The sequence below is a fragment of the Coloeus monedula genome (genome assembly GCF_965178545.1).
Source record: "Coloeus monedula genome assembly, chromosome: 23".
NCBI classification, from domain to species: domain Eukaryota; kingdom Metazoa; phylum Chordata; class Aves; order Passeriformes; family Corvidae; genus Coloeus; species Coloeus monedula.
This window is the reverse complement of record NC_138803.1, coordinates 806,357-823,061: the sequence shown is the minus strand read 5'-3', so window position 1 is coordinate 823,061 and position 16,705 is coordinate 806,357. Positions and strand designations below refer to the sequence as shown.

General features: G+C 51.0%; 1 protein-coding gene across 2 annotated transcripts; it reads right to left on the bottom strand.

The window, feature by feature from the left end:
• Positions 1–1,786: 1,786 nt before the first annotated feature.
• On the bottom strand, positions 1,787–16,072 carry LOC309581455 (cryptochrome-1-like). Of its 2 annotated transcripts, XM_082296071.1 has the most exons (11): positions 15,945–16,072; positions 12,898–13,358; positions 11,877–11,993; positions 9,717–9,864; positions 9,320–9,460; positions 7,289–7,459; positions 6,649–6,789; positions 6,069–6,220; positions 4,830–4,927; positions 4,250–4,360; positions 1,787–2,583 (listed from the first exon to the last, which is right to left on the bottom strand). In XM_082296071.1, exons 2-11 carry the CDS (start codon positions 13,308–13,310, stop codon positions 2,492–2,494), a joined length of 1,584 nt encoding a protein of 527 aa, XP_082152197.1. In that variant the 5' UTR covers positions 13,311–13,358; positions 15,945–16,072; the 3' UTR covers positions 1,787–2,491. The 2 variants fall into 2 exon arrangements, with proteins under 2 accessions (XP_082152197.1, XP_082152198.1); XM_082296072.1 differs by lacking the exon at positions 6,649–6,789.
• Positions 16,073–16,705: the final 633 nt, after the last annotated feature.

Below are 16,705 nucleotides of genomic sequence, written 5' to 3'. Positions count from 1 at the left end.
AGGTTAAACTTCCCCTGGCACAGCTTGAGGCTGCAGCTTCTCATCCTATCACTGGTCACCTGGGAGAAGAGACTGACCCCCCCTTGGCTGCAGCCACCTTTCAGGGAGTTGTAGAGAGTGATAAGGTCACCCCTGAGTCTCCTTTTCTCCAGGCTAAACAACCCCAGCTCCCTCAGTCGTTCCTCACAGGGCTTGTGCTCCAAGCCCCTCACCAGCCCTGTCTCCCTCCTCTGGACACGCTGGAGCATCTCCACGTCCTTCCTGAACTGGGGGCCCAGAACTGGGCACAGCACTGGAGGTGCGGCCTCACCAGTGCCCAGTACAGGGGAAGAATGACCTCCCTGCTCCTGCTGGCCACTCCATTCCTGATCCAGGCCAGGAGCCACCTGGGCACAGCTGGCTCATGTCCAGTCAGCTGTTAACCAGCACCCCCAGGTCCCTTTCTGCCTGGCCACTGTCCAGCCACTCTGGCCCCAGCCTGTAGCTCTGAAGGGGTTTTATGGCCGAAGTGCAGGACTCTACACTGGGACTTGTTAAACCTCACATTGGTGGACTCCACCCATCTATCCAGCCTGCCCAGGTCCCTCTGCAGAGCCCTCCTACCTCCAGCAGACCCACACTCGCTCCCAGTTCGGTGTCACCTGCAGATTTACTGATGGTGGACTCAATCCCCTCATCCATGTCATCAATAAAAGTATTGAACAGAACTGGCCCAGCACAGACCTCTGAGGGACACCACTGGTCACTGGCCACCAATTGGATGTGGCACCATTCACCAGCACTCTGGGCCTGCCCATCCAGCCAGTCCCTGACCCAGCAAAGAGTGCTCCTGTCCAAGCTGTGGGCTGCCAGCTTTCCAGGAGTTTGCTGTGGGAGACAGTGGCAAAGGCCTTGCTGAAGTCCAAACAAACATCCACAGCCTTCCCCTCACCCATCAGGCAGGTCACCTGGTCACAGGAGGAGATCAGGTTGGTCAGGCAGGACCTGCCCCTCCTAAACCCACGCTGGCTGGGTCTGATCCCCCGGGCATCCTGTAGGTGCTGTGTGATGGCACCCAAGAGGATCTCACCAGGCACTGAGGTCAGGCTGACAGGCCTGGAGCTTCCCAGATCCTCCTTCCAGTCCGTCCTGTGGATGGGAGTAATCCCTTCAGGGATGCCATAAATCCCTTCAGGCACAGCAAGGAGCCCAGTGACAGAGGGGAGGGATGCTAAAAGGCTTCAGAGCAGCAGATCTCCCAAAAAAAACCAAGCACCACCTTGAAATTCTACCTTCCCTAAAGGGGGAGCAGGAGGCCTTTCATTCTGGCCATCCCTACAAGTCATTAGGTTTGCTGGAGGGCTGGAGTGTCAGGGAACATGGGCATCTCCAGGCTTGGAGCAGCAGGAGGGTCCTTGCAGCTTTGTACCTCACTGCCCTGCTGCCAGCGTGCTCTGCCCTGACAGGTCCTGCAGGCCTCCAGCAGCACTGAAAGGTCCTGCAGTTTATGGCCTCCTCCTGGTGCTCGTGGTTCCCACGCTGCTCCTGCACTGGATCCCGGGATGCTTCCAAGGAGTTTGGATTGCTGCTGGGGCTGCTGTGCTGCCAGGTTTCCCAAGAGGACCAATGGATATCAATCGTGGTAACAGATTGCTCCAGAGCCCTTGCATTGTTCATGTCAGAAATGAGTTTTATTTCTCTCCAAAGCCAAAATACTGCCTGCACTCCCCCACCCCCAAACCCCCAACCATAACTGACTAATCCAGCCTTGTCAAACTTCACAACAACACATTGCAGTGGGAGGGGAAATTTTTCCATGTGGTACATGATAGAATTAACCTCTGCCCTGCACGTGTAGAGGAATTAGCCAAAGAGGAGAATTATGGTGATAGAGCTGTATATTAGTGAGATATTTAGTAATTTAGTGAGATATTTTTAACATCGCTCTTAAAATGCATAGTAATTCCTACTTATGACTTAAAAACTACACACAAAGTACAAGGGGCAGCACTCTGCTGTCTCCCCAAACTGGGGATTACAATCACAAACTGGGAATTTAAAATAAATAATCTGAACGTCCCTAAGTCTCTGTCTCTACAAGGCAAGCAAAACAAGGTCCTAATACCAATGGGCAACCACATTAATGTGCATGTGGTCTTCTGACGTTGAGATGAGTATTTATCACAAAATCCATTTAAACAGGTGCATGAAACACGTGGATTTGAAGGATGCTGCAGCAGCAGGCCCTGCCACAACCAGGCACCTCTTGCATTCACCCAACAGCTTCAACCAATGGCCCAGAAGCCACTCAAAGATAAACAATTCCATCCAAAATAACTGCACTAACACTACTCTAGATCCAACACTTCTCCTGAGGTCAGGTCACAAGCAAGAAGAACCATTAGCAGGGCAAAGAACAGAGGACAGTGCTTTGGCCAGCTCAGCTGGCCCCTGGCTCTCCCTTCTTGCCTTTTTCTGGTTCCCAGCAGGTGACACCTGAGGGAATTTCGGTTTATTCTGTCATCCTGGCCACTTTTCCTTTCGAAATGCTTTCTTCAGAGTAGTCACATTTTACCTTTATTTCCATGGGGTCATCTGCATCATCTACAGAGAGAAGGGAAGAAGGATTAAAGTTTGGAAATTCTTCTCTGACTTCAGCCAGATGAAGACACAAAGTATCAGAAAATGCTTCTGTTCATAGGCAACAAGAACCATGGAGTCCCAGGATGGATTGGGTTGGAATGGACCCTAAAGCTCGGGCAGAGACACCTTGCAGACAGCTCCAAGCCCAGTGCAACTCCTCGACCCTTACTCTATTCCAGTATCTGCTCACCTGTATGAGCTGGTTTTCATACGGAGTTGGGTGCTGGAGTCAGGGACTCTCAAGATTTTGGCTCTACCTATTCCCAGCAGCATGCTGGGAACACCACTGAGTCCCTGGTACCACAGAACTGCTGGAAGAACTGCCAGCATGCAGTGGTTATAGCTGAACTATTCCAGTGTGCAACCTCCTGGACACATTCAGAGGTTTCCATTCCAGGGTTTGGAACAATTAATGCCCTCAGACCAGAGCAGTGAAGGAAGGGATAGTTAAGGTTCCCCTCAGCTGCTGCATGTTGAGTTTCTAAAAAATAAAGAGAGGCTGCTGTGGCCCACTGTTAAATAAAAAGGTATTTTGTCACTTAAATTCCATTATGGAGCCAGGTTGGGCGAGCTGGGAATGTTCAGCCTGGAGAAGAGAAGGCGCCAGGGAGACCTTAGAGACCCTTCCAAAAGGAGCTCCAAGAGAGCTGCAGAGGGACTGGGGACAAGGGATGGAGGGACAGGACACAGGGAATGGCTTCCCAGTGCCAGAGGGCAGGGATAGATGGGATATTGGGAAGGAATTCCTCCCTGTGTGGGTGGGCAGGCCCTGGCACAGGGTGCCCAGAGAAGCTGGGGCTGCCCCTGGATCCCTGGCAGTGCCCAAGGCCAGGTTGGACATTGGGGCTTGGAGCAGCCTGGGACAGTGGAAGGTGTCCCTGCCCATGGCAGGGGTGGCACTGGATGGGCTTTAATGTCCCTTCCCACCCAAACCAGGCTGAGATTCCATGTTTTACTGTGAAGGATTCCTCTGAGCTCAGCACAGGCCCTGGGATTTCAATTTTAAGAGCACAGGTGCCAAAAGTGACACATCTGTGTGACTGGAAATACCTAATTAATTAATTACTTCAAGCTCAACACAGTTTGAGTGTTCTAGCTTTGCCTGATAACTACCTGTTTGTTATCCATAGGGTTAAACAATACAGAAAACCAGGCCAAGAGGTGAATTTCTTGGAACAACTCACCTCTCCAGAGCTTTGTGCTCAGTGGGAATCTCAATCTCTGCTATGGCTCAGGGCAGAGCATGGTACCAAGGACAAACAAGGATGTTCTGGCTCACAAAAGGCATGGGCAGAGCTGCACAGATCTCTGCACCTTGGAGACACACCCAGCCAGCCTGGGGCTGGGGAGTGGTGGCAGCTGGAGAAGATCTGGCTTTGGGAAGGCATTTCTGCAGCAGGCACAAGGATGCTCCAAGGGGAGAGGGAAGGTAGAAAAGGCTCAAACTCTTGTTCTCCCACTTGGGACAGTGTTTTAACAGTAACTACAAGAGCTGTGCATGATGTTGGTATCCAAAGAGGAAAAGCACCCTGGAAAAGCACCCAAAGCCAAGCCCCAGAGCCCTGGGTTCCTGGGGACAGCCTGTGTGCCACAGCACAGGGAACATGGGTGCTGCAGCACCTCTCACCTCTTGTGAGCTGGGCTGTTCTGTGCTGCTCCTCTCTGACCTGTTTCATCAGCTGCAGGTTATGGTCACTGGCTTCCTTGTGGTTCACCATGGGGAAGGGGTAATCCTGACCTGGACAACATAGAGGCAGAGCCTTTACTGGACTCAGCAAGGACATTTCCCCAAATTTAAAACACTTCCAGCTTTTCTTAAATGGAAGTGCCTAATCCTCTCCATCAAAGAGACGAGCTCCCACTTTGACATAAGAGCCTTCAAGGATGTGTTAGAGCAGGAGTAAAAGCACAAGATGTTCTGATACTATGTAAAGCAGCCAAGCATCCAAGATGGATAAATTCAAAGGCAAAAGCCTGGAGCGATCCAAGAGTTTTAGGACATAAAGTTGAGGCAAGAATATGTACTCTGAAATGAGACTCCAATAAAAAAATGTTAATGGAGAATGAACAGAAGGGAGGCTGTTAGATTCGTCCATTTTCAGAACAGAAATGGTTTACATTGGAAGTGTGATGCTGCCATCTCAGACACATTTAATTTGGACAGTTAGCAGCAAGAAAATCCTTAGCAAGGAATGTGAATGAATTACCAATGATACACCCTGCTTGCTTCTGCTCTTCTTCAGATGCTGTCCAGGGCTCGTAGATGTACTTGGAGGGAAAGTTCTTTAGTATAGGCAAGTATTTCCTACAAAACAGGGATAATAGGGGTGTTTATAATCCTGCAGGCAAATATTCATATATTCAGAGAAGTGTAAACCAACCTGTGCCATGTTAATATTGGTATTACAATCCATGGGAAAGTTCTGATTCATTCTCCACAAAAGAAGTGGATTTATGTTCTCAAACCTCCATAGGTGATGTCTTCCAAAAGTTAACTTTACAGCATAGAATAAATGGGGTGATTTAAACAGTACTTCAGCTTTGATTTCATCCAAAATGTATTTTTATCCAAAACCATTTCACTAACATTTCATCCTAAACATTAATAAATTTAAAAAACAAAAGTCATTTTCTGTCCTACCCTGTGAGGTACCTCAGCACGGGCTTCTCCTTGGCAATACCCAAATCTAGAGAGGATGGGAGGAAGAGCTGTGGGGAAATGGAGCTGTTTGCTCAATGTGAACACACTGAGCTCAGGAAACCCTCTGTGCTTTGAGAGAGCCCATCAGCACCTTGTGGAGACACAAGGAAATGAGTCTCTGAAACAGAGAAGACTCAGAGTGGAAAATAAAACCCATGTGTGTGCAATTAAAGGCTGGCAGGGTTAGATGGGATATTGGATATTCCTCCCTGTGAGGGTGGGCAGGCCCTGGCACAGGGTGCCCAGAGCAGCTGGGGCTGCCCCTGGATCCCTGGCAGTGCCCAAGGCCAGGCTTGGAGCAACCTGGGACAGTGGAAGGTGTCCCTGGCCATGGCAGGGGGTGGAACTCTATGAGGTTTAAGGTCCCTTCCAAGCCAAACCATCCCAGAATTCTATGAAAAGCAAGAAACAAAGTGCTGACTGGAACCAGGGAAGCTGTGGGAAGTTCTACTCAAATCCTTTTTAGAAAGACGAGCCAGCCTGGTGATCAAACACAGCACTGGAGGCAACAAATGCTCACAAATGAACACAAACCCTGCTCAGCCATCACTTGGAACCACAGGTACCTCTTTGCTTCCCACACTTCAGTTTCCTCATGAGTTCAACAAGACCATTGCTATGAGTGCTGTTTAACAGGTGTGTGTGTGTGTGTGTTTCAAACTGATCCAGTTCATCAGCTCCTGCTGTCAGAGGAGCTTGAGAAGCTCTCAGGGAGATGGTGGGGTGGGGTGGGGTGTCCCCTGACCTGATGTAGTTGCCCTGGGGGTCCGTGCGCTTCCCAAAGCGGACAGGGCAGAAGATCCGCGTGTACTGGTGGAAGAAGGCGCTGGCTGACAGCCACATCCAGTTCCCAGCGTTGATGCTGTAGTCAGCATCTAAAAGCAGCTCTTCAAACACCTGCACATCAGGGAAGAGAGAGAAAAACACCCCTGAAATGGCTGCATTGCAAAAACTAGACAAAAACAGGCTGGGAGGTGAAGGGGGGGTTGCTGCTGGAAGCACAGCACTGTGGGGCCTGGGCTGCCTGGGAATGCTCTCCACAAAGACAGAAGGAAGCCAGAGCAACCCAAAAACTCTGGGTTTGGGACCTGCTACAGACTGAGCACGTCTCCACCAGTATCCTCATTATCCAAAAATCATGAGGATTTGGGGAAGGGACCACCACTGCACCGAGTGACAAACCAAGAGATTCCATAAACCCTGAGATCCACAGGAAGGCTCAGAACAAAGCCCTGCCCTGCAGAACCCTCCCGCTGCCAGACTCAGGCTGTGCAGGGTTTCTCAGGGCCAGGCAGAACAGAGGAAAATAAAAGCCAGCAGTGAACCTTCATTCCCTCTTCCCAGCTGATCCAGAGGTCCCCCCGTGTCAGGAAGCAGGCGACAGCATGCCGAGCCAGGTGATGGATCCAGCCTTCCTGGCGCAGCTGGGTCATAATGGCATCGATCCATGGGAACCCTGTCTGTGCCTGCAGCAGAACAGGAACATCAGCCCTCCCCTCATACACTGCTTTCACAGAATCACGGCCTGGTTTGGGTGGGAAGGGACATTAAAGCTCATTCCACCCCCTGCCATGGGCAGGGACACCTTCCACTATCCCAGGCTGCTCCAAGCCCCATCCAACTTGGCCCAGGGATCCAGGGGCAGCCCCAGCTGCTCTGGGCACCCTGTGCCAGGGCCTGCCCACCCACACAGGGAGGAATTCCTTCCCAATATCCCATCTATCCCTGCCCTCTGGCACTGGGAAGCCATTGCCTGTGTCCTGTCCCTCCATCCCTTGTCCCCAGTCCCTCTGCAGCTCTCTTGGAGCTCCTTTTGGAAGGGTCTCTAAGGTCTCCCTGGAGCCTTCTCTTCTCCAGGCTGAACATTCCCAGCTCTCCCAGCTGGTCCCTCAAACTGCCAGCAGTGAAGGGAAGAGGAAAGCCCCGAGCTCCAATGCAGCTGCTGTGGCCGTGTGCCTCAGTTACCGTTTTCCATTTGTGGAGCCTCTCTGCATCCTTGTACCAGGAGATCTGGAGGCAGATGGGGTTCCCAGCCATTTGGGTGAAGTTGGGGGTTGCTGATGCTACTGTATAGAAGAATTCCCTCCACAACAGCTGCCCTTGGAGTGACAATGGGGGCAGAGAGTGGTGCTTTGCCTGCAAAAGACACAAGGTGACAGCTTCAGTTCATACATATCATTGCAGCCTCACTCATTTTGTGACTGTCAGGCCCATAAAATAAAGATTAATCTGACTACAATACTGGTTTCAAGGCACTTCAACATTCAAGTCAAGGCAGTCAAAGATCTGAGGCAACACTGTCTGGCCCAAAGCAAAGCCAAACTGCCAGACCTCAGTGTTACCTCAAACATTCTCCATCTACCTTCCAAACCAGTGTCACACTGGGATTTCTTACACCAAACATGTGTTTATTAATGTGTTAACTGAATTCAGGTGGCTCAGCCACATCTCAAGAGATAATCTTAAGATGGAGGTTCAGGAGGACCTTGGCTTTCTTGGGTTGGTTTCAAGCTCACTTTTTCCTAAGAATCAAACAAGTTTTCTGAACGTGGTTTTGGTTTATGCTACAATTTAAACTTGTCTAAGACAAAACCAATTGATTTCCAGAAACAAAACTGCATAAACTGATCAAAACTTGCCCTTAACCACAGAATCACTAGCTTGGAAGAGACCTTCAAGATCACCGAGTCCAACCCATGCCTTAACACCACCTCAACTAAACCATGGCACTGAGTGCCACATCCAATCTTTTCTTAAGCACATCCAGGGATGGTGACTCCACCACCTCCCTGGGCAGATGATTCCAGAACTTTATCACTCTTTCAGTAAAAAATTTTTTCCTAATATCCAACCTAGATTTTCCTTGGTGCAGCTTGAGACTGTGTCCTTGGTTGCTGTCTGGAAAAAGAGACTGACCCCACCTGGCTGCAGCCACCTTTCAGGGAGTTGTAGAGAGTGATAAGGTCACCCCTGAGTCTCCTTTTCTCCAGGCTAAACAACCCCAGCTCCCTCAGTCGTTCCTCACAGGGCTTGTGCTCCAAGCCTCTCACCAGCCCTGTCTCCCTCCTCTGGACACGCTGGAGCATCTCCACGTCCTTCCTGAACTGGGGGCCCAGAACTGGGCACAGCACTGGAGGTGCGGCCTCACCAGTGCCCAGTACAGGGGAAGAATGACCTCCCTGCTCCTGCTGGCCACTCCATTCCTGATCCAGGCCAGGAGCCACCTGGGCACAGCTGGCTCATGTCCAGTCAGCTGTTAACCAGCACCCCCAGGTCCCTTTCTGCCTGGCCACTGTCCAGCCACTCTGGCCCCAGCCTGTAGGGTTGCAGGGGGTTATTGTGGCCAAAGTGCAGGACTCCGCACCTGGACTTGTACCATCAGACAAACAAACTAAAATCCTTGAATTTTAGGAAGGTTTTCCCGGGCTTCCATGCTGATCCCATGTCCGCTTGCTCCCTATTCATAGAACCATGGAATGGTTTGGGTTGGAAGGGACCTTAAAGCCCATTCTGCTCCACCCTCTGCCATGGCAGGGACACCTTCCACTAGCCCAGGTTGCTCCAAGCTCTGTCCAGCCTGGCCTTGGAAACTGCCAGGGATCCAGGGGCAGCCACAGCTCCTCTGGGCACCCTGTGCCAGGGCCTCCCCACCCTCAGAGGGAAGGAATTTCTTCCCAATATCCCATCTAACCCTACTCTTTCAGTTTGAAGCTTCCCCTTGTCCTGTCACTACAGCCCCTGATGAAAATATGAATTTAGAATATGAATATCCTGTTTCTAAAACTTAATTGGGAAGAGCCACAAACACTCACAGGTGTTTCACATAACATGAAGCCACTCCACAGATTTCATGAGACACTGTGAGAAGACATTAACAAAGCAGCATTTTTGATACACCAAGTCTCTACCAAGATGATCTGAGTGTTAAATCCTGCCTGCCATGCCAGACATGTCACAGTTTTGGATTTACTTACCTTGGAGCAGTTATTTGCTTACCTGAGCATAAATGTTTGACAACCTATAAAAAAAGGTCCGAACTGACAGACAGCCCATACTGAAATATGGGCTCAGGCCTGTGGTGCTTGGAAGAAGCGAGTTTGGGATTGTCCTTGGTTTAGTAAAACTTGTCACCCAGCCCTGAAATGAAAACAGCAATCTGGGTTCAGGCAGCACAAGATTACAAATGTCCAGTAATAAACAGAGGAAAGCTCTTGGAGCTGGCTTCACTATCACAGGAGCTTGTTTGATGTAATGCCTGGAAAACACTCCCACTTCCCAGAAATCAAGAACAAAACCTGAGCCCAAGCTGCCACCCTCCTCCAAGCCAAGCTGGGCACTGACCTCAGCCCACCTGGAACCACCACCATCCCCCCTGTGTTCCACCAGGGCTGACCTGGTCAGTCAAGTGTTGCTCCAGGCGCTGCAGCCCTTCAGTCTCCCCTCCTCTCCAAGGGGAAAGGCTCTCTGAGGAAATCTTCAAATCCACAGGGAGAGGCACCCTGTAACACTCAGCCAGGCCCGGCTCAGGGGCCCTACATCTCCTGAGGTGAGAGAGAAAACTTTGAAAGGGGCAACAGGAGCCAGGAGAAGGAGGCAGCCCCTGTCCATGGCACACGCCAAGTCTCCTCTGTCACGGTCCAACCAGAGCACAGGGAATGAAAGCACAGCCAGAAATGCCAGGCTGTACTCTCCTGGAAAAGAGCAGCTCATCCTGCAATTGCTCCAGGGAATTCTAGCCTGAACTGGGGAAAAAGGAACAGTCCCACCAAGTTACAGTACTCAGGGCAGCTGCAGACCCACAGCTCAGACCCCTTTTAGTTCCCATCCCCTACACAAGGCTCGGAGACAGCTCCTCTCCAGTTGCTCCCAGCTGTCACATCCATCCCTAGGAGGGAACTAAGAGCCTCCTCAGACCCTAAACACAATTCTGGTGCTGCCTCCAAAGGCCACTCCAGATCTTGTGCCTCTGAGGTCACTCTGGAGAGGTTTCACAGAATCCCAGACTGGTTTGGGTGGATGGGACCTTAAAGCTCACCCATTCCCACCCCTGCCCTGGGCAGGGACACCTTCCACTGTCCCAGGTTGCTCCAAGCCCCATCCAGCCTGGCCTTGGACACTTCCAGGGATCCAGGGGCAGCCACAGCTGCTCTGGGCACCCTGTGCCAGGGCCTGCCCACCCTCACAGGGAGAATTTTTCCCAATATCTAATCCAAACCTGCTCTCTTTCAGTTTCATAGGGAAGGAGGCAGATCAGCTCCCTGGGCCACCCTGGCTGCTCGTTGCTAACCAACGTGGGGGCTCCCCAAGCCCACACCCCTGAGCAGCCCCCCGACATCTCCTCAGCCTCAGCTGCTGAGGCTTCCCAAGGCCTCTGCCCCCTGTAAGGCTGGAAGAGCATCAGTTTGGTTTTTCTTCCCCACCTTATAAACCAGATGAAGATGCCCAAGGAGGTGTTGGTGGTACAGAGATTTCTCACAACCCAGGAATGAGCTCAGACATCAACAGATCTTTGTACTTACCGGGACAAACCTGAGCTCAGCGCTGCTGCAGACACCTACAGAGCTGGGGCCAGTGCAGCTCTCAGAGCACTGACATAGCTCAGGCCTGCTGGGAAGTTTGTGAACCACTTCTCTCTCATCAGCATTAATTTTAAAAGTCCAAACAAACAAATTAGGCAAGAAAGGGGAAAAAAAAGCGCTAGAAAAAAATATAGGAATTTATATATCCCAGTACTTCCATGAGTCCTGTCATCAGACTGTCTGAGGACAATACTCAGGAGTTAACAGGACTCCCCCAAGATGGGAAGACCCAAGCCTGGGTTGGTGGCACTGAGCTGAGGCCATGAAGGAGGAATCTGATACTGAATCCCAAGGACCTGCAGTCCCATCCCAGCTCTCTCCTGCCCCAGTCTTACCTCCCTTTGGATCACTGACCTCTCCTCATGCAGAGCTAAACACAAGACATCCTTGACTCTGAGCTTCTTCTCAAGTCCTGGGAGACACGAGCTCAGTCCCTCTTTCCCATACAGCAGAGGGGAGGAGAGATTTAAAGCCAGGAGGGAACAGTAGGATTATTCCACCGAACTTCCTGCATAAAACAAACTATAGTGGTTCACCCAATTCCTGTCCAAAATCTTGAGCGGAATGTAGAGTATGTTGAGTAAATTCCCCAGGCATTCCTCTGTAGGAGTTTGCCATCTCTTAAAAGCTTTTCTCAAGGTGCCTTGCAAAAGCTTAAGACTTTTATGGAATCACAAAATCATTAAGGTTGGAAAAGACCTTTAAATCATTGAATCCAACCATTATTTCCTGAGGTGTCCCACATGGTGGGAAATCTGCTGCACAAATACCAAAAGAGCTGAGTATCAGACCATTCCACCATCTGCTCTCCCCTCCTAACAACAGTCACATCCCCTGTATATAGAATCTATAACCCTCCACACACAGAAATAAAACAAGAAAATGTCTAAAATGCATTGTTATCATTTGGCCCTGGCTCTTCTTTTGGGCAGAGAAAGAGGCCCAGCAATTCCCACTCACTGGCTGATACTTACTGGAAGTCTTCAGCTGTGAGGTTTCGGACAGGCACCTCAGGGTCACCAAGCAGAGACAGAATGTGAAGGAACCTCTTGTAAGTTAATGGGGGACTCCCACCATTTAGGTCCAAAATGCTAAAAAAAAAAACCAAGATCACTTTTCACACAACAGAAACCAAGGAAGAAGCTGGAGCTGCCAGTGGACAGGAAGGTGACATCACAGGCTGTAACAACTCCATCAGTGCAACTGAACGTGGAAATTACAGATTTTACAAGTAAAACTCCCCTGAGTGAATGCACATCCATCTCAAGAGCAGTTTCTCAAGACCTGAGACAACAAAACTGGGATCAGGATTCCAGCCATGGCTTCACCTGTACAGCCACACACAGGCAGGACACACAGGACAGGGTGTGGGATGCCTCTGGTGTCACAAAAACCAGGTTCAGGGCAGTAAATAACTGTTGTTTGTGAGCAATCACCTGTGCAAACAGCTTGAATTCAAGACTGCAAGTTACACACATCCATTCATTTCCGTAATTTTGGGGTTGTGCACAACTGCAGTGTTAGGGCTGCTTTAGTTATTCCTATTTTCCTTCTCAGTAATTTCAATACTTTCAGTCATTCAGCACTGAGTAACAGTTTGGATCCAAGTGTGTCCAGACACCAGTGAAAGTTGATTCGAAAGATTTTGAAAAAATCTGACACCAAAAATTCTTTACCACATTTAACAGAACTTTTACGAGTCCTATTAAATGAGTTAGAGAATTTCTTCCACTCTGTTTAAAAGAGTAAGTTTTTAGGTGAATTAAACTGCCCAAAAGGAAAAAGTTAACCAGCTCTTTAGGCTGAAATCCTGAAACCTGTCACAATCTCTTCTGTTCCTTCCAACAGAGGAGCACACAAAGTTTCTCCAGCAAACAGCACCATGTTCACCTCAGCCAGTCCAACTTTCTCCAAATGAAAATCCAAGACACTTGGATTTTTCTCTTCTAAAATTACCCCCCTGGAGACATGTGTGGGTTTGGGGCAGCCACGTACCGCTGGGTGTTGTACAGGCTGTGGCCCACCAGGGAGAGCACCTCAAAGCCCAGCTCTGCCCCCAGGCGCCGGATGTTGGCCTCCATGTCCTTGTAGAACGGCTCCATCTCTGCATCCAGCGTCACTTGGGTGATGTTCCACTGCTGGACGTGATCCCTAAGAACGGTCTCATACTCCCCTTGAATAACCAGCAAGCAGGAGCCCAGCTGGCCCAGGTTTTTGTGAAGATCCTCAAGGGACTGGAGCAGGAAGTGCCAGCGCAGGGCCCCGATGTGCATGGAGGAGGTGAGGAATGCTCTGTCCAGGATGTACACGGGGTACAGGGCCTCTGAGGACTCCAGGGCAGCCAGCAGCACCGGGTTGTCGTGGAGCCGGAGCTCCTTCCGGAAAAGGTGAATGGTTCGATGCAGCATCCTGGCTACAGGAGGAAGGGAACTCCTGGAATTCAGGATACCCAATCCCTTGAGAGAACAAGGTCAATTAACCATTGGAAATAGAGCTCAAAAAAACTCCTCTGCAGTTTTTACCACAAACCTCTTGCTTTGATAAGTTTTCATGAGAGAGAAAAGCAGGAACAACACCAAACCTCTCCTCTGGCCCCACCATTCAGCAGCAGGATCACCACCCAGCTCCACAGAGAGTGGTCTCTGCCCCAAATGAGTCACTCAAATCCTTAAATTAAATCCCTCAATGAAATTACATCCCAATAACACTCACCAGAAGGAAGGAATCAAAACAGATGGAGCTGCCAGAGCTCCATTTAGTGCACAAACACTTTTTAACCCCACAGAAGTGGCTGTCAGCAAACCCTCTGGAAGTCATCAGTTGATTTCAAGGAAGTCCACAGGAGCAATCAGCTCATCAGAGACCTGGTACAATACTCCCTCTGCCAGGGGATTTTAGTAGGAGACATCTGAATTTATGGACTTCACAGAATCCCAGACTGGTTTGGGATGGAAGGGACCTTAAAGCCCATCCAGTTCCACCCCCTGCCATGGACAGGGACACTTTCCATGAGCCCAGGTTGCTCCAAGCTCCATCCAACCTGGTCCTGGACACTGCCAGGGATCCAGGGGCAGCCCCAGCTTCTCTGGGCACCCTGTGCCAGGGCCTCCCCACCCTCACAGGGAAGAATTTCTTCCAATCTCCCATCTATCCCTGCCCTCCAGCAGTGGGAAGCCATTCCCCCTTGTCTTGTTCCTCTAGACCCTTATCAGAAGTCTCTCTCTAGCCCTCTCAGAGCCCCTTTAGGCAGTGGAAGGGGCTCTAAGGTCTCCCCTTTTCTTCTCTAGGCTGGACACCCCCAGCTCTCCCAGCCTGGCTCCAGAGCAGAGCTGGGTGTGATAATGACACAAAACTACTCTTGACTCATACATTTATTCCCCTTTGAACCCCTTCAGCTGAGTTCAGAGGGTTGGCAGGAGCGCTGACCTTGGGTCTCAGGAAGAAGTGGCTCAGGGTAGAGTGTGGGAAGCAGCTCCCAAACTCTGGCTGCCCTGTTCAGGACAATGGACTAAGCAGGTGCCAGGAAGCAAAGGAGGAGCCCAGCTGCCACCTTGTGTCTGCACTGAGCCCAGCAGCACCTCCCAATCTCGCTCTCCCGTGGAAAACCGGGAAAGTTCAATGCCCACCTCCCAGGTGCATCCCCACCTGCTGCTAATTTCAAGTGTTACCCCCAGAGGAGAATTAAGAGATTAGGCATTAGCAAAGAACCAAACAGCAATCCCTAATCCAGCTCTGCTCTTTCAGCCAAACAGCTCCACTCACCAATGGCTGGCCCAGGTGACTCAGCCCTTGTCCCGGCTCAACCCACAGCCAGCAGCTTTTGCAGAAATCTGATTTGCTCTATTCCCAAGCACATGTACTGGCAGCACCCAGACAAACCCACTGTGGTACAACCCCCAAGTAAGGCCCCAAACTCACGAGCACAGGGTGCAGCCCAGTGAGGGCTGGGACGTGTGGGGTGCCCAGCTCGGCAAGGCCCTGTACCCACTTCCTGGGAGAACCGGAAAAACAAGGTGACTCCCGCTGCTCAGGGGAGCACCCAGCTGGCATTTTTGGGTACTAAACCATGCAAAGCATGCTGAAAGAGTCCCCTGCACCCTATGCACCAGCTAGCCTCACTGAAGGACTGCCCCAGTCAGGGGTTCCAAGGCCCCCACAGCCTTTGGGGCTGTCCCAAGCCCTGTGGCTCCATATGGTCTGCAGGGTCACCTCAAATCCAGGGCCCCGCAGCCCCATGAAGCCTGTGGGGTCACACTCACCCAGTGCCCCTTGGTCCCACACAGCTGGGACTGCTCTGAGCCCAGTGCCCCACACAGGCCATGGATGGCCCCAAGATGTGTCCCTGGGTTGGGGCCCATTCCATCCCTTCCAGGGGTGGCATCCCTGCAGGAGCAGTGGGGAGCAGGATTACACCATAACAGGGACTGGGCACAGAGCAGGTGGGCCCCAGGCCAGGGCCTGGGTGGGCTGCAGGGTCTGGGTCAAGGGTAGCTCTGGGGATTCCACTAAAGGGGACTGGGGGAATCAGAGCTGGGGTGACTGGGATTTCATTAAAAGGAGCTGGGAGGAGCAGGGGCTCCATTAAAAGGGGCTGGAACTCACTGGGGAGGGAGGGAGCCTAGAGACAAAGAGCTGTCAAGGCTGGGTGAGGAGCTGGGATCCCCTATTGGGTGGGAAGGAATGGGGAGGGGGATCACTGGTGCAGGCCATGGGTGGGGTCAGAAAGGAACTGCGCCCTTGGACACTCCTGTCCTGTCAGGAAGAAGGGAAAGATCCTCTGGGATGCTAGAGAAGGCAGAGCAGGTGCTGTCTGTCATTGACCTCATGTTGGGATTTATCCACTGCTACTCTTCCACTTCTCCATGAACCAGTGACTCGAGTCCATTCACCCAGCAAGGCTGGGCAGACTCCCTGCCGCATCTGGATCACATCTGTTCCCCAAAAATCAACCAGGCAGGCAGAAGATACACCTCTCACTGGATTCATCCCTACACTTTGGGACAGGCACATCAAGACAGAAAGCAGGAAAAACTAAGCCTTACCTTGAGGGTTGCTCAGCTGACACGCCAGGGTCTTCACAACGCGTCACCCCAAAGAGACGAGGTCACACAGTCACTGATCCTGGCTCTCTCGCTGCTGAGCGTTTCTCTCCCAGGCAGGGATGTGCTGAAGGGATGCAGGGGCTGTCAGTGGCACTATCCAAATCCCACTGTGGTGCTCCTGTTCCTACAGGCATCAAGAAATTAGTTGCCCAGGTTTAAAAACCCCTAAATACCATAAATATCTGCACTGAGGTGGATTCTGCATCAAAGATGGTCCAAGGCACTCAGGGTTTTCTATAATTCCCAAGAGAGAAGGAGGAGGGTTGCAGGCAGCTCCTCTCTGGTCCCACTGGTCCTTGGAGCCAGCAGAGCCAGACGGGGCAGGGACAGACCAAGGCCTAGGAACTGGGAAGAGAAACTTTACGGTTTAATTTCCTCTGTGGGACACTCTCCATTGTCAAATCCAAATACAGATGCTCCTTGACTATATTCTGGCTGCTTCAGAAGCAATAGTAAAACACTTAAACACAGGTGCCGGACACCTGGACAGAGCAGCCCCACACCTGCTCACTGAAACCACAGTCTGGGCTTGGAAAGTGGAATAATTATCACCGTTGTTTAATGTTATTCTGATTTGACAGGCTTGAGAACAATTCTTCAATTATTAGTAATTCTGGGATCTAAGAAGGCATTTTTTGCACAAATCTGGTTCTATAATCCCACTGTCCACACTGAGCCAGACCTGAGGCTACTGTCGATTC

What these genes read in the sequence shown, in the direction of transcription:
- LOC309581455 (XM_082296071.1), bottom strand. Translation starts at nt 13,310, where the DNA reads ATGCTGCATCGAACCATTCACCTTTTCCGGAAGGAGCTCCGGCTCCAC. An exon ending in GCTGGGAAGAGGGAATGAAG is followed by an intron (nt 6,221 to 6,648) that starts GTTCACTGCTGG and finishes CCTGATGTGCAG; the next exon opens with GTGTTTGAAGAGCTGCTTTT. An exon ending in GCAAGCAGGGTGTATCATTG is followed by an intron (nt 4,361 to 4,829) that starts GTAATTCATTCA and finishes TATGTTGTCCAG; the next exon opens with GTCAGGATTACCCCTTCCCC.